General features: G+C 41.0%; 1 protein-coding gene across 1 annotated transcript; it reads right to left on the reverse strand.

Moving 5' to 3' along the window:
* Nucleotides 1-9,782: 9,782 nt before the first annotated feature.
* On the reverse strand, nucleotides 9,783-16,204 carry LOC118853187 (cathepsin L1-like). The gene is made up of 8 exons (XM_036763186.1): nucleotides 16,176-16,204; nucleotides 13,215-13,349; nucleotides 12,756-12,878; nucleotides 12,505-12,660; nucleotides 12,088-12,306; nucleotides 10,893-11,058; nucleotides 10,677-10,788; nucleotides 9,783-9,914 (listed from the first exon to the last, which is right to left on the reverse strand). Exons 2-8 carry the CDS (start codon nucleotides 13,338-13,340, stop codon nucleotides 9,815-9,817), a joined length of 1,002 nt encoding a protein of 333 aa, XP_036619081.1. The 5' UTR covers nucleotides 13,341-13,349; nucleotides 16,176-16,204; the 3' UTR covers nucleotides 9,783-9,814.
* Nucleotides 16,205-16,841: the final 637 nt, after the last annotated feature.

Below are 16,841 nucleotides of genomic sequence, written 5' to 3' on the forward strand. Positions count from 1 at the left end.
GTGTTGCTGACCCCAACCCAGCACCAGGTAAGCTGCCAGACCCCTACAACGTCCAGCTGCCAGCACCTGAGGCCCCAGCACACAAAGCCAGTGAACAGGTAGTTGGCCCCCAGCACAAGAACTTTGGGTCAATGGCCCCTGTGCTCCAGGAGGAGAGCTCAACTTTAAAAGCCAGGAAATAGGCAAACACCATGAGCAAAAAGCAGAAATGGACAATGACCATAGATTCTTTCTATGGGAACAGGGAAGATCAAAACAAAAATTCAGAAGAGGACAACATTGTCAACATACCCATATCTGAAACCTCAAAGGGCAATATGAACTGGTCTCAAGTCCAAAAAGCCTTTTTGGAAGAGCTTAAGAAGGATTTTTAAAGTCAAACAAGAGAGACAGAAGAAATATTGGGAAAAGAAATAATAGATATGCAAGAGAGAGTGAATAGCTTTGAAAAGGAAGGACAAAAAAATGCATTGAAGAAAACAAGTCCTTAAAAAATACAATTGGCTAAATGGGGGGAAAATACGCCAAAGAAAACAACTCCTTAAAAAGTAGATTTGGCGAATTGGAAAAGGAGGCACAAAAACTCACAGAAGAGAAGAACTCCTTAAAACGTAAAATGGATATCTTTAATTTCTCCCTCTGAAAACTGCCTGTTTATATCCTTTGACCATTTCTCAATTGGGGAATGACTTGTATTCCTATAAATCTGGCTCATTTCCTTGTATATTTTAGAGATGAGGCCTTTATCAGAGACACTAGTTGTAAAGCTTTTCTCCCAATTTTCAGGTTCCCTCCTAATCTTTGTTGCATTGGCTTTGTTTATACAAAAACATTTCAATTTAACATAATCAAAATTATCCATTTTGCATTTTGTAATGCTCTCTATCTCTTGCTGTGTCATGAATTCTTTGCTTTTCCATAAATCTGATAGTTGAACTATTCCTTCCTTTCCCAAATTACTTATAGTATCAACATTTATTCTTAAATCATGAACCCATTTTGACTTTATTTTGGTATATGGTGTAAGATATTGGTCTATGCCCAGTTTCTGCCCTACCATTTTCCAATTTTTCCCAGCAGTTTTTGTGAAATAGTGAATTCTTAGCCCAGAAGCTAGATTCTTTGGGTTTATCAAGGAGTAGATTGCTATAGTCGTTGACTACATCATCTTATGTACCTAATCTATTCCACTGATGCACCACTCTGTTTCTTAGCCAGTACCAGGTAGTTTTGATGACTGCTACTTTATGGTATAGTTTAATATCTGGTATGGCTAGGCCACCTTCCCTAGCATTTCTTTTCATTAATCCCCTAGATATTCTAGAGCTCTTGTTATTCCAGATGAATTTTGTTATTATTTTGTCCAGCTCTGTAAAATAATTTTTTAGTAGTTTGATTTTTATGGCACTGAATAAATAAATTAATTTAGGTAAAATTGTCATTTTTATTATATTAGCTTGGCCTAACCATGAGCAACTGATATTTTTCCATTTATTTAGATCTGACTTTATTTGTGTGAAAAGTGTTTCATAGTTATGTTCACATAGGCCCTGGGTTTGTCTTGGCAGATAGACTCCCAAATATTTTATAGTGTCTACAATAACTTTGAATGGAATTTCTTTTTCTATCTCTTGCTGTTGGGTTTGTTAGTAATGTATAGGAATGCCGACGATTTATGTGGGTTTATTTTATATCCTGCAACTTTGCTGAAGTTGTTTATTATTTCAAGTAGTTTTTCACTTGATTCTCTAAGATTCTCTAAGTAAATCACCATATCATCTGTGAAGAGTGATAACTTAGTTTCTTCTTTGCCTATTCTAATTCTTTCAATTTCTTTTCCTTCTCTTATTGCTACAGCTAACATTTCTAGTGCCAAATTGAATAATAGGGGTGATAATGGATATCCTTGTTTCACCCCTGATCTTATTGGGAATGCATCTAGCTTATCCCCATTACAAATAATGCCTGTTGATGGTTTTAGATAGATGCTATTTATAATTTTAAGAAAGGCTTCATTTATTCCTATGCTTTCTAGTGTTTTTAATACGAATGGGTGTTGCATTTTGTCAAAGGCTTTTCCTGCATCTATTGAGATGATCATATGGTTTCTACTAGTTTTGTTGTTGTTATGATCAATTATGCTGATAGTTATCCTAATACTAAACCAGCCTTGAATTCCCAGACTAAATCCTACCTGGTCATAGTGTATTATTCTGGTGATAAGTTTCTGCAATCTTTTTGCAAATATTTTATTTAAAAATTTTGCATCAATATTCATTAGGGAAATTGGTTTATAATTTTCTTTCTCTGTTCTGACTCTTTCTGGCTTGGATATTAGTACCATATTTGTGTCATAAAAAGAATTCGGCAGGACTCCTTCTTCACCTATTTCCCACCACCCCCACCACCAAAAAAAAAGTAAAATGCACCAAATACAAAAGGCAATATAAAAGCTAATTGAAGAAAACATTTTGTTTAAAATTAGAACTGGGCAAGTTGAAGCTAATGACTCTATGAGACATCAAGAATCGGTCAAACAAATTCAAAAGAATGAAAAAATAGAAAATGCAAAATACCTCATTGGAAAAACAACGGACATGGAAAATAGATCCAGGACAGATAATTTAAGAATTACTGGCCTACCTGAAAATCATGATCAAAAACAGCCTGGACAGCATCTTTCATGAAATCATAAAGAAAACTGCCCTGAGGTCCTAGAAGCAAAGGGTAAAATAGTCATCAAAAGCATCTACCAATCACCTCCTGGAAGAGATCCCAAATTGAAAACACTAAGGATTATTATAGCCCAATTCCAGAATTATCAGGTCAAGGAGACAATACTGCAAGCAGCCAGAAAAAAATAATTTAAATATCATGGAACCAGAGTCAGGATTACACAAATTCGGCCAAATGGGAAAAAAAGAAAAGGACACTGAAGAAAACAAGTCCTTAAAAAATAAAATTGGCCAAATTGGGGGTGGGGTGGGGAAGTACACTTAAGAAAAGAACTCCTTAAAAAGAAGAATTGGCCAAATGGCAAATAAGGCATGAAAACTCACTGAAGAGAAGAACTCCTTGAAAATTAAAATGATCCAAATGGAAAAGGAGATACCAAATCTAATTGAAGAAAACAATTCATTAAAAATTGGAATTGGACAACTAGAAGCTAATGAGTCTGTGAGATATCAAGAATCAGTCAAACAAAAACAAGAGGATGAAAAAAAAACATAGAATACCTCATTGGAAAAAAAAATTACCTGGGAAATAGATCCGGGAAAAACAATTTAAAAATTATTGGTCCACCTGAAAGCCATGATGAAAAAAAAAAGCCTGCACAGAATCTTTCAGGAAAGCATCAAGGAAAACTACTCTGAGGCCCTAGAACCAGAAGGTAAAATAGTCATCGAAACAATCCACCCATCACCTCCTTAGAGATTCCAGAATGAAAACACCAAGGAATATTGTTGCCAAATTCCAAAATTACCAGGTGAAAGAGAAAACACTGCAAGCAGTCAGAAAGAAACAATTTTAATATCATGGAACCACAGTTAGGATTACACAGGACCTAGCAGCTTCTACATTAAAAGACTGGAGGATTTGGAATATGATATTTCATAAGGCAAAGGAGCTTGGATTAAAACCAAGAATCAACTGCCCAGCAAAATTGAGCATGCTCTTTCAGGGGAGGAGATGGACATTCAACCAAATAGGAGACTTCCAAACGTTCCTGATGAAAAGAACAGAGCTCAACAGAAAATTTGATCCTCAGATACAAGACTCAAGAGAAGCATAAAAAGGTAAACAGGAAAGAAAAAACCCCACAACATATTACTAATGAGGACAAACTGTTTACATCCCCACAAGCGAAGGTGACACTTGAGATCTGCATCTTTCTTATGACATTTTAAAAGGGTATACAAAGACAGAGGGCATGGGTATAAGTTGACTTTGATGTGATGACAAAAAATCTAATTAAGTGGTGAAAGGAGTTACACTGGGAGAAGAGAAAAGGAAGAGGCAGACAAGGGTAAAATACATCACATGAAGAGGAGCAGAGATCTAAGGGAGGGAAAGGAGCATTATTTGAACCTTACTCTCTTCAGATTTGGCTCAAAGGGGGAATGAAATAATCAGCTGGGTATCAAAATCTAACTTACCCTATAGGAAGTAGGAGAGGAAAGGGGAAAGACAAGGGAGGGATGGATATAAGGGAGAAAAGAAGTAGTATGGGAAAAGGGGAAGAAAAGGGAGGGGCTGATAGAAGGAAGGGCAGACTGAGGGAGGCAGTGGTCAAAAGCAAACTTCTACTGAGGAGAGAAAGGGAGAAAGGAGAGAGAAAAAGCATAAACAAGGGGTGTGTGTGTGTGAAAATAGAATGGAGAGAAAGACACAGATAGTAATCATAACTGTGAATGTGAATGGGCTGAACTCTCCCATAAAATGAGACCAGATAGCAGAGTAGATTAAAAAACTATTATCCTACAATATATTCTTTACAAGAAACATATTTGAAGCCCAGGGATACACACAGAATAAAGGTAAAAATCTGGAGTAGCATATATTATGCTTCAGCTGAAATAAAAAAAAAAGCAGTAGTAGCAGTCTTGATTTCAGACAAAGCAGAAGCAAAAATAGAGAGATAAGGAAGGAAACTACATCCTGCTAAAAGGTACCATAAACAACAAAATAATATCATTACTGAACTTATATGCACCAAGTGGTATAGCATCCAAATTCTTAGAGAAGTTAAGGGAGTTACAGGAAGACATAGACAACAAAATGATACTAGTGGCGGACCTCAACCTCCCCCTCTCAGAACTAGATAAATCTAACCACAGAATAAACAAGAAAGAAGTTAAGAAGGTGAATAGAATTTTAGAAAAGTTAGACATGGTAGACCTCTGGAGAAAACTGAATGGGGAAAAAGAGGAATATACCTTTTTCTTGTCAGTACATGGCATCTACAAAAAAATGGACCATGTATTAGGGCATAAAAACTTTGCAATCCACTGCAGAAAGGCAGAAATATTAAATGCTGGGAAACCATTTTTACAGCCACCATCTTTGGCTCATTTCTAAAATATACAGACAACTGAGTCAAATTTGTAAGAATCCAAGTAATTCTCCAATTGATAAGTGGTCGAAGGATATGACTAGGCAGTTTTCAGATGAAGAAATTTAAGTTGTCTAGAGTCATATGAAAAAATACTCTCAATCACTATTGATTAGAGAAATGTGAGTCTTAGGTACCACACCACACCTATCAGATTGGCTAAGATGACAAAACTAGAAAATGATAAATCGGTGGAGAAGATGTGGGAAAATTGGAACACTAATGCATTGATGGTGGAGTTGTGAACTGATCCAACCATTCTGGAGAGCATTTTCAAACTATACTTAAAGGGCTTAAAACTGTACATACCCTTTGACCCATCAATATCACTTCTAGGTCTATATCCCAAAGAGATAGTTGCTTGCAGTATTGTCATCTTGACCCAATAATTCTGGAATTTGGACACAATAATCCCTGGCGTTTTCAATTTAGGATCTCTTTCAGGAGGTGATTGGTGGATTCTATGATGACTATTTTACCCTCTGGTTCTAGGACCTCAGGGCACTTTTCCTTGATGATTTCATGAAAGGTGCTGTGCAGGCTCCTTTTTTTTTCATGGCTTTCAGGTGGACTAATAATTCTTAAATTATCTGTCCTGGATGTATTTTCCAGCTTGGTTCTTCTTCCAATGAGGGATATTATGTTATCTTCTATTTTTTCTTTTTTCTTTTGACTTTGTTTGACTGATTCTTGATGTCTGCTAGAATCATTAGCTTCAACTCGCCCAGTTCTAATTGTTAACAAATTGATTTCTTCAACTGGCTTTTGTACCTCCTTTTGCACTTGGCCCATTTTACTTTTTAAGTTGTTCTTTTCAGTGAGTTTTTGTGCTTCCTTTTCCAATTCGCCAAATCTAATTTTTAAGGAGTTGTTATCTACAATCCATTTTTTGTCCTTCCTTTTCAAAGCTATTCACTCTCTCTTGCATACCTTTCATTTTCTTTCTCAATTTTTCTTCTATCTCTCTTGTTTGACTTAAACTCTTCCAAAAAGGCTTTTTGGACTTGAGACCAGTTCATATTGCCCTTTGAGGTTTCAGATGAGGGTATATTGACAATGTTGTCCTCTTCTGAATTGTTGTTTTGATCTTCCCTGTTCCCATAGAAAGAATCTATGGTCATTGTCCATTTCTGCTTTTTGCTCATGGTGTTTGCCTATTTCCTGGCTTTTAAAGTTGAGCTCTCCTCCTGGAGCACAGGGGCCATTGACCCAAGGTTCTAGTGCTGGGGGCCAAAGACCTGTTCACTGGCTTTGTATTCTGGGGCCTCAGGTGCTGGCAGCTGGAGGCTGTAGGGATCTGGCAGCTTACCTGGTGCTGAGTTGGGGTCAGCAACACTGGAGCTGTCATGGTGGTGGTGGGAAGTCTGGCCCCTGGAGGACACCTAATCACCTGGACTTCTTTAAAGTCCTGGAAGGTTTGGCTGCTGGAGGATGCCTGAGTGCCTGGAGTTGTGCTTCCTAGAGTTGTGTGGAAACACAAGGGAGGCTTGGCTGATGGAATATGCCTGCTTACTGGTATACATGGTGGTTTTCCAACTTGGAGTCTACCAGTTCCCCTGCCTGTGCCTTGCAAGGCACTCAGGGGGTTGTGGTGTTGGTCTTTGCCTGCTCCACCACCCTGGGGCTCAAGATCTCTCCCTGGTTTGCTGAAGTGGGGCTTGCTGCAATGCCTCCTGTCCTATACTGCTCCCCTTTTGCCAGAGCAAGAGGGACCTTTCCCATTGATCTCCCAAACTTTTCTGGCTACAAGACAGGTGCACGCCATCTTTCTGCTGGCTCAGCTCTTCTGGCAATTTTCCTGGGACAATATTTTCTTGGTTTTTAAAGGTTAAAATAGAGAATGAGAGCAGCTTACTGCTTACTCCACCATCGTGGCTCACAGAAGACCCTCTGGAATTCTCACTTGAAAGGACATTTTCTAATCTTGCTGTTACAAGTGAATAAATGAAAGAGAGGATCCCAAGATGATGGATTTAGAGCCAGAAGGGAACTTGAGAGGTCATGTAGTCTGATCCCCTCATTTTGGAGATGAACGCAAATGGAAGGCTGCAGACACATTGTCACTTATCTAATGCCCCACCTCCAGGATGTGGGTTGAGGTGGGTTGTGGTCCATGAGGATTCCTTGGCATAGATACTGAAGTGGTTTGCCATTTCCTTCTCCAGAAGATTAAGGCAAATAGAGGTTCAGTGACTTGCCCAGCATCCTACAGCTAATAAGTGTCTGAATTGGATTTGAATTCAGTTCTTCCTGACTCCAGGCCCAGTGTTCTATCCACTGAACCACCTAGCTGCCTCCAAGGCAAACAGAAGATGTCACAGGTCCAGGGTCACATACCTAGTAAGTGTCTGAGGCCAGATTTGAACTCAGGTTTTCCTGACTCCAGACCAAGAACTCTATCCACTGTGCCATCTAGTTGCCTCTAAGTCAGTACAGAATATACAATTATATGGTGCCTACTATATGCCAGGCACCATTGAACACTTCACAAATATAATTTCATCTAATAACCCAGCAAGATGTTTTCCCCATTTTACAACTAAGGAAACTGAGGCAAACAGAGTTAAATGATTTGCTTAGGCTTACATAGTTAAGTGTCTAAGGTCAGATTTGAACTCAGGTCTTCCTGAGTCTAGTCCTAACTCTCTTATCACAGCACCACCTCACTACCTCATACATGGCAGAGCCAAGAGGAAAACCCAGGTACTGGGACTCTAAATTCTGAATTATCCAGTTCTCACAGTGTATTTTTGCCCATTCTGTGACAGAAACAAAGAGGCAATGAACTGGAAGTCATAGGATCACAGGTTTAGAGCTCAAAAGGACCTTAGAAGTATCTAATCTTTTGCCTTCATCACATTCCAGAGGAGGAGACTTGAAGCCCAGAGATGCAGTCACTTGTCCAGTCAATACCCTCAGTGCCCAGCAGAGGCTGGACTGAAGAGCCCAGTGCCTCTGATTCCACAGGGAGCATTCTCTGAACCAAGGCCTGTCCTATCAGACAAGTCACTTTGGGCAGTGGCTCTGCTGAGTCTAATGAGATTCCTCATCAGTAAAACAGTTTGGAGCAAATCATTCCTGAGAACTATTTGAGCTCTAAAATTGATGGTGCTTTGTTTGCTCTTCCCCTCCTTATGGCAGAATGCTCTTGTTCCTGCTAACTACTGTTACTTAGCTTGGTATGGTGACTGACTGTTGGGCCTGAAGTTGAGAAGATCCAAGTTCAAATCCCACAACAGATACTTTATTAGCGAAGTGACCCTAGTCAAGTCATTTTCTTAACCTCTCTTGGCCTCAGCTTCCCTGTGTAAGATGAGGATAATCTATGACACCTCACAGGGTGTCATAGAGTCATTTCAGTCCAATTCTACTGTCTATGACCCCATTCCGAGTTTTCTTGGCAAAGATACTGGAGTGGTTTGCTATTTTCTTCTCCAGTTCCTTATACAGATGAGGAAACTGAGGCAAACAGGGTTAAGTGACTTGCCTACGGTGACACAGCTAGTAAGTGTCTGAGGCTGGATTAGAATTCAGCCCATCCTGACTCCAGACACAGTGTTTTATCTTCTGCACTACCCAGCTGTCCCTCACAGGGTGGTGAGGATCAGATGAGTTAACATTATGTCCTCACTTCTCTCCTGGGTGCACTACTCTGGGGCTTCTGACTTTTTCCACCACTTTTCCACTAAGTCAAATACCTTCCCTCACACTCTTCCCACCCCTTTTCCACCTTATTTTTCTCTTTTCTTCCCTAATTAAGATTGTAAGCTCCTTGAAGGAAGGACCTATCTTTATTCTTATTTATATCCCCATCACGTAGCCTGGCACATAGTAGATGCTTTATGTTTACTGATTAACTGAATGTAAGAAACATTTAAAAGAACTTTGGCAACCTTTGAAAGTACTACATGAATATTAAGTATGTGGCCATCCAAGATTCATTCCAACTCGAAAAAAAAATGTCATTTTACTCAAAGGCCATACATCGGTGATAGAAAAGATGCAAAAAAATCATGTTTAATAGCAGCTTTCATTATATTATGGTTAAGTCAACTTGAAAAACACTTTTAACTGAAAGATGACTCCTGTCAGCTCTATGTCACTTTAGACCTATACATCTATTCCTACATTTAGATCAGAAACAGCTTTGAGAGTCACAGAACAAACCAATACATTGATTACCAATGGCTCCTGAAAATTGGCATATAACTTCTCATGTTTTCCTTTTCAAAGGACTGAAGTAATGTCAAAGCCACATCCAGACCTATTGATTTGCACTTCAATCTATATGTGGTAATGAGGTAGGGTATAAAATGTTGGATTCAATCCCAGAAACCATCTGTAGCCACTGACTGATTCCTCATCCTAGAACCAAAAACCAGAAATCTAACTTTCTTCTCCCCTGCTACAAAATTTAACACATTGAAGGAAATCAGCTCTCCCAAAGTTCATATACAGAAAATCAAGGTTTATTTAAAAAGGCAAAGCTTTATACATACAATTTTAAAATGAAATTTAAAAATTTTTGAATTAAGCAATATTACAAGCTATTTATAACAGAGTAGTGTTTACATTTCACAAAGGTAAAAATATCAGAAGAAACTCAGATCACAGCTGGGATCCTGGATGAGTCAAGCGTTTGATCCCAAATGATTCAGGTCAGGTCCCATCGCTCTGTGAAGCACTCTTCCTTCAATCACATCATAGTTCAGGATAGCTGGCTGCTGTTGCTATTCCACAGTGGTTATTCTTGTCCCTGGCCATTAAAATGTACCCCCTTTCACCCCAACCTTTACTCCAGCTGAAACAAAAGTATTAAGTTTCAGAGCACCATTCAAAACCACGTTTTTACTTTAAGGGCACAAAGCATCCTGACACATAATGTGACTGAATTCAGAAAATGAGGTGGACCTTCCAGAAAGCAATGAAAATACTTGCTGCTGACAACTTTGTTGTCATGTAATTGATTGGTTGTGGCCAACTTTTCATGACCCCATTTTTAGGTTTTCATGGCAAAGATACTGGATGGGTTTGCCCATTTCTTTCTCTGGCTCAATTACCAGATGAGAAAACTGAGGCAAACAGGGTTAAGTGACTTGCCCAGGGTGACACAGCTAGGAAGTGTCTGAGATCCTATTTGAACATAGGTCCTCCTGACTCCAGGGCCAGAGCTCCCTATCTCCTGGGCCACCTAGCTGCCATATTCCTGACAACCACTCACTCAACAATAAGCACGCTGAGGTTTTCTGAGTGAAGTGCTTTTCCCATAGCACTTTGTGAGTCAGTCTGAGAATAACTGTGTTAGAACAGTCCAACAAACTAAGCAACGGGAAATCTTTTGTACCATCAAGTCAGCTGTGATCATGGAAACTATGAGGAACCACTAAGGAAACCTCAATCTGCTTTGGATCCTAAAACCAGGGCCCCTTCCACCCATGAACATCCCTTCTCCATTTCACAGGATCCCAGGAACTCCACCCTTCTTCCTCCTTTATTCTGAATGATATAACCAGACACTGTTAACTAGCAGGTCAGTGACATTTCAGGCAAGATGTTGGTTTACCTGTTCTTGACAATCCAGTATTTCTCTCCAGTTTCTTTAATGACACCGTAGCCCACAGCCAACACGCCATGATCTAGCTCTTCACTACTGCATTCTGGGTCGTAATAAACACCTAGCATATTCAAGTGAAATATGAACTTGAGAAGTACTAACTACTGAATCACAATAATATGGTTAAGTGCATGGTTACAGAAATAATGAAGAACAAATGCCTACCAGACTGATAGAACTGGAAGGATGCATGTGCTGCGTTAATAGCAACAGAGATGGGACCCACAGTTGCCACAGCCTTTTTGAGAGCACTTTCGTCCCCAGATGAGATGTTCACATACCCAGTGACATTAGCAACAGCAGTTTCTGGCCGATACCGACAGTCACCCTCCTTTTAAAATGAAACAGATAAAAGGTTTGGTTTACTATTATCAGTGGCATTACCCAGATGAATTTAAAATTGATGGTCATGAAAATAATAAATCTATGGACAATGTTCTCCCGTCAATTTATCAGATGAACAGCTCAAGAAGAGAGCTGGATATGGGTGGGTAAAGGACTATTTGAAAGTCACACTGAAAGAAGGCAGCACAGTGTAAACCAGAGGGCTGGTAACATTCCTACACATCACTCCTAAGTCAATATGCATCCCCCATGGATTCTAATGTATGGTTCAATGGACCCCATTTCTACTTGGGTTTGATACCACTGGCATAAAACAACCAACTCATTAACAACTCTAAGAGCCTACTAGTTGTAGCATAGCCCAATGAGACTAAGGTTCGAATCTAGCTCTCCACTTACAAGCTATGTGATCATGAGACTGAGGTGGAGAGGTTATCAGAAAAATCAGGATGATAGCTGCCCCAGACAGGGCTGTTTGAGGATCAAAGGAAGTTAAGGGAATAACATGCTTTGTAAACCTTCAGGATTATCTAAATGTCAGCAGCTGTTACACAATATTAGATTCAATTGTCATTTAATTCTCTGCTCTTAAGGAGGCACCTGGGGAGCTAGGGGTCAGGGAGACATCTGGGCAGGGTACAAAGGCCAGAATGGATTTAGGGTTAGGGAACCTGGGTTCCAATCCAGACCTTGCCACTTATTACTATGTTTGTGATCTTGAAAAAGTTATTGTAAAATGAAGACGTCTGACCAAATGATCTATAAAATGTCTAAGACAACACAGATTACAACTTCCTAAGATCTCCTCTCAGTGGGTGATTGTACACATAGTGAAGGCAACTAATTTGAAGTGTTAATATATTTTGGATTCAGCTGGAGATTTTGTTTAGTTAGGAAAGTGGGGACTGAAGTCCTCAGTCTTTGCAGGCCTCCTCAACACCCATCCTGCAGACTGAGACTTTCCTTTCAAATATAGCTAAACCAAAATGATGTGGAATCCAATAACTATATTTACCATTCCTTCATAGGGATAGGATTCCTCTGTATCAATGCCTCCATTTTCCTTCACATAGTCAAAGGCAAGACTCATTAAACCACCTTCACAGCCGTAGTTGCTCTTAGAGCAGTCAACCAAATTTTGTGGACTAAGTGAAACAAGTTGGCCTGTCTTACGGAACCACTGGCCTTCCAGGGAACCAGCTGCACTAAATGCCCAGCAAGAACCACAATGACCCTGAAAAAGTCAAAAGGAAGCACTGATTAGTTTACGAGATAATCTTAGTCATCTTTATAAGACAGATCTAAATGGTTTTAAATATGGAGGGGAACTCAGGCACAGATCTGAGATGAAGTCCCATTATTTTTATAATCATAAGCTTCACCGAGTTTTATCTGAGTTGCCTATGGATTAAACCTAAGCGACTTTTAATACCTGATCTTTAACAGGAGTTACATAGCCTTTGTTTCTCCAGTCTACAGACTCAGGGATCTGTTCAAAGAGAGGTTCACGAAACAGAGTTCCTTTGGTCTTCCTTTGAAATCTGTTTTGTCTAAAGCCATTCATCACTTGTGTGAATTCCTCATTGGTCTAAAATAAGAGAAAGGTAGTTTATATTGAGTACATTGGGAGTAAAAGATAACTGACAACTCTATATTAACATCAGATTGTTATAACACACCCACCATATCTCCAAACTTGTTCATTTCCATCCGGAAACTATGTTTGCCAGCACTGTACTCTAGATTGTGCATTTCAATCATTCTCAAATTCTTCTCCCACATTGTTCTCCTCCAATTTTCTTCCTTCTGGAAGCAAGTACAAAAATGTAAAGTTGAATAAGCTTCTGCTTATATTATTACACATTCCAGTGAAACTATCCTCAGACCAAATCCACTATTGATAACTCAGTTAACACCCAGTTGGGATGGGGACCACACGCAAATATTGCAGTCCCAGAAAAGTTTTCAAGTTGTGATACTACAGATATCTCTACACTCTGAACTTTTGTGGGAAAAGCAGCAATCCTGAGCAAATGAAGCTCTTGTCTTGATGACCTCTGGCTTCTAGGGAAAGGCCGTTTCATTAGTCCACCTGGGACATGTACTCAACACAGTTGGGGAAAAAAGTAGTTTAAAGTTTACCCCTCCATAGTTCCTTCCATGTTGGGACTTCCATTGTTCCCATTTGGCATCTAAAGTCTGGTCAAGTTGTGGAGCAGCAGCTGCTATCCCTAAGCACAGGGAAGCTAAACACAGGTAGAAATTCATGTTTCAAACCTTGAGGGGAAAAAAGAAAGAAAGAGACATAAAATCAAGCCAAACCAAAAATATAAGTTCTTTTTGTTTTGGGAAATAAACATAATCTTCCCAGTGGAAAAATAAAATTCATTTCACCAAATATCCATACAATAAATAGTTATGTGCTAAGCATTATGTGTGGGGTGGGGTGGAGTAAGGGTAAATATAAGAGACATAATGCTGATCTAGAGTTTTTCAGGGAGTTTAGACATAGATACAAAAATATGAAAACCAGAGACAAGGCTCCATTAAGTGGCAGTATTAATAGTACAATAATTAAAACTGACAACCAGTTCAAAATTAGTAACTGGGTTTTTTTTTGTTTGTTTTGGGAGGGGAGAAAGGCAGGGCAATTGGGGTTAAGTGACTTGCCCAAGGTCACACAGCTAGTAAACGTGTCGAGTGTCTAAGGCTGAATTTGAACTCAGGTCCTCCTGATTCCAGGGCTGGTGCTCTACTCATGGTGCCACCTAGCTGCCCCAGTAACTGTTTTTAAAAGCTGAAATGTGCTCCTAAATTGTATGGCAGAAGTTCCCCAAATGGAAGCCAAGATCTGACCATAGTGGGTTAGAACCAGGTGGCACAGTGGACAGGTGCTAGACCTAGGGTCAGGAAGACCTGAGCTGAAATCCTGCCTCAGGCACTTAGTAGCAGCTGTGAAGCTACAGGCTAATCACTTAACCTCTTGTAGCCTCAGTTTCTTTATCTGTAAAATGGGGATAATAACAGCACCTACCTCACAGGGTTGCTGTGAGGATAAAATGAGAGGATAGCGCCTTCCTTCCAAAGTTCTCAACCTTGGTCTCATCTTCAACTCTCCCTCACCCCACCTACCTAATGCCAAACCATTTGTCTCATTTGTCTTCACAGCAGCCTAGTTCAGGTCCTAACTACCTCTTCAGTGAACTTTTGCAATAGCCTTCTAACTGATCTCCCTGCCCCAAGTCTTCCTCCACTCCATCCTATCCTCACAGAGCAGCCCAAATGATTGCAAAGTGACCATTTGCTCTTAACATCTCCAGTATACTCCAGCGTTTCTAGTGCTCCTAGGATCATATTATTTCATTTTCATCTGACACTTAAAAAAACTTCTATTTGTGTTTGTTAGCACAGTAGTACATGTATCATTTATAGAAATAAATGTACATATATATTGGGCAAGTGCTCACAAAGTTTTTTTCCTGATGGGGGCGGGGTATCCTAGTAAATGTCTGCAGATTACAGCTATGTTGAGGGCAGGGACTGTCTTTTGAGTTTTTATAACCCTAGGGCTTAGCACAATGCCTGGTACATAATAGTACTAAATGAATGTTTTTCTTAAAGCCACTCCAACATTTCTAAGCCTCTCCCTAAACCTAATCACCAAATATCCCTTCTTCAGGACTCAAGACAACTCCATTTCTCAGTACTATGACCAAGCAACATACTAGCCTTGAATAGAGCTAGATTTGACATAAAGGTTCAATCCTGACCTCTGACACTTACTACCATATGGGCATATATGGGCATGTCACTTCACCTCAGGGACTCAGTTTCCCTAAGGTCCCTTCCAGGTCTAAATTCATCATCCCATAGAGTCTAAAGGTAAGGCTTTACAGTCAGCTGCTGATGGAGGGAGTGGGAGAGGAGGAAAGCCTTTTCTGCCTTTTCTACAGCCCAGTGAGGTAGCCACCTCAAGATTTTCAGATCCTGTCAGCCTTAGATCTAAAGGCCCTGCAAGCCAAAATCCATCTTTTACAAATACAAAGGTAAAGAGGCTAGTCACACAAGCTCTGGGCATCCAAAAACCACTTCTTGCCTGCCTCTGTCCTAACAAGCTCTACCTCTCTAAGCTGGGAAAGGAGGTCAGGTGCAGGCGCCCATGGGAGCCAGGACCCCCAACAACACCAGCCAGGCAGACGGGACTTGGCTGGAGGCCAGGAGCCACCCCTCCCAGCACTATCCCCACCTCCCACCTCCCGGCACCGGCTGTGGTGGGTTTGCAGGGGATGGTACAGGACTTTTGAAGTCGGATGTGAGGAGCTCTTTTCCTCCTCCTAATCTGGACCAGAACCCTACACACAGACACAAGCAAGTATATTTACACTTTTCCTAACCCCCACCCCCACTTCAGGGATATCTGCAGTGTTTGCAACCAGTGGAAATTCCAGAAGCTCCAGGTCATTGGGATTGAAGAAACCAGGGAAGGGAGGGAGAAGAGTCCAAGGTCAGATCCGGGAAGGAGGTCACAGTTTATCCCGGGGCTGGCCACTCGTCATCTCCAAATCCATCTAAAAGATGACCCTCCTCCACGCCCCCTCCTGCTACTCATCTCCTCTCCCACTAAGTGCGGGACAAAAGCACACCTCGGACTGCATAGGCAGCGGGCTCAGCTCCCTGCACTTCCGTAAGAGTAATGGAAATCAAAATCAAGGCAAACATTCCTTGAATGCTTTTTAAGATTTGCAGAGGTCTTTACAAACGCTCCCCCATTTGAGCTTCCTAACACCCTTCCTGGGAAGGAGATGCTATGAATTGGTCCTGGCTTCACAGAGTCTCGGGGAAAGGTGACATCATTACATACTCAACCGTTCCCCTTCCCCCGGTTCAGGCAGAACCCACACACCTGGCCAAGCTGTGCTCACCCAGCCACATCTGCCAGCAGCAACAGCAAGAAGAAACTCTTCCTCAACCATTCCTCTTCCCAAGCCCAGGCTCTGTCCTCTTTTTCTCCTCCCCTTCCCGGGGTCCCCCGGAGCCTAAGGAGTTTGCCCCTTTCCGAGCCCCTCCCTCGGACCTGTGAGCTGCAGCTCACTCAGCCCTCACCTGAGTGTCTCAGCAGCGGCGGGACCTGGGGAGAGCCGGTCCTCTAAGGAAACTTTAGGGTCCTGGTGGGAGACTGCTTAGCCCTGGGTCTGGTGTCTCCTCTTTTATGCCAATGGCCCTGGCTAAGCCTGCCTGGTCCCACCTCTCATCCTAGCCACTGGCTGTGCTGGGATGAATGGGTGGGGACACTGGTGGGTGAGAGATTCCCTGGGGCATGATGTTTCTGGGCTTTCCACTCTTCTGGATAGCTGTTGCCTTAGGGCTGGAGATACAAAGGGGTGGGGGGAGGTGATGGGCGAGCTTTGGTGATCCTGGAGGCTGCTTTATCTTACTTTGCTTAAAGAAAGCTGAAAAGGGTCAAGGCATCTCCTAAAGGGCTTCTGCTTGTCTGGGGGTGAGTTGGGAAGTGGGTGGGAGGGAGGAAGGAATAGCATTGTCACCATCCTGGACTGAGATCAGTGGCTTGGCTGAAGTGACCTGGATAAATCATTTGAATATTCACTAATTCATTGCTATTTATTCTGTTTATATATTGTATGCTAGTAATTTCTGTCTGTATACTTTCTGAAGTTCAGGGTGCTGGCTTTTTCCCCTAAGTGAATGGTGTATGTATGTTTAATTAAAGTGACATTGTTAACCCCTTAAAGTTGCTTTCCTTAGAAACGC

The sequence above is a fragment of the Trichosurus vulpecula genome, chromosome 1, assembly GCF_011100635.1.
Source record: "Trichosurus vulpecula isolate mTriVul1 chromosome 1, mTriVul1.pri, whole genome shotgun sequence".
NCBI lineage: Eukaryota > Metazoa > Chordata > Mammalia > Diprotodontia > Phalangeridae > Trichosurus > Trichosurus vulpecula.

What these genes read in the sequence shown, in the direction of transcription:
- LOC118853187 (XM_036763186.1), bottom strand. Translation starts at nt 13,340, where the DNA reads ATGAATTTCTACCTGTGTTTAGCTTCCCTGTGCTTAGGGATAGCAGCT. An exon ending in CCTATCCCTATGAAGGAATG is followed by an intron (nt 11,059 to 12,087) that starts GTAAATATAGTT and finishes TCATTTTAAAAG; the next exon opens with GAGGGTGACTGTCGGTATCG. An exon ending in TACTGGATTGTCAAGAACAG is followed by an intron (nt 9,915 to 10,676) that starts GTAAACCAACAT and finishes CTTTTGTTTCAG; the next exon opens with CTGGAGTAAAGGTTGGGGTG.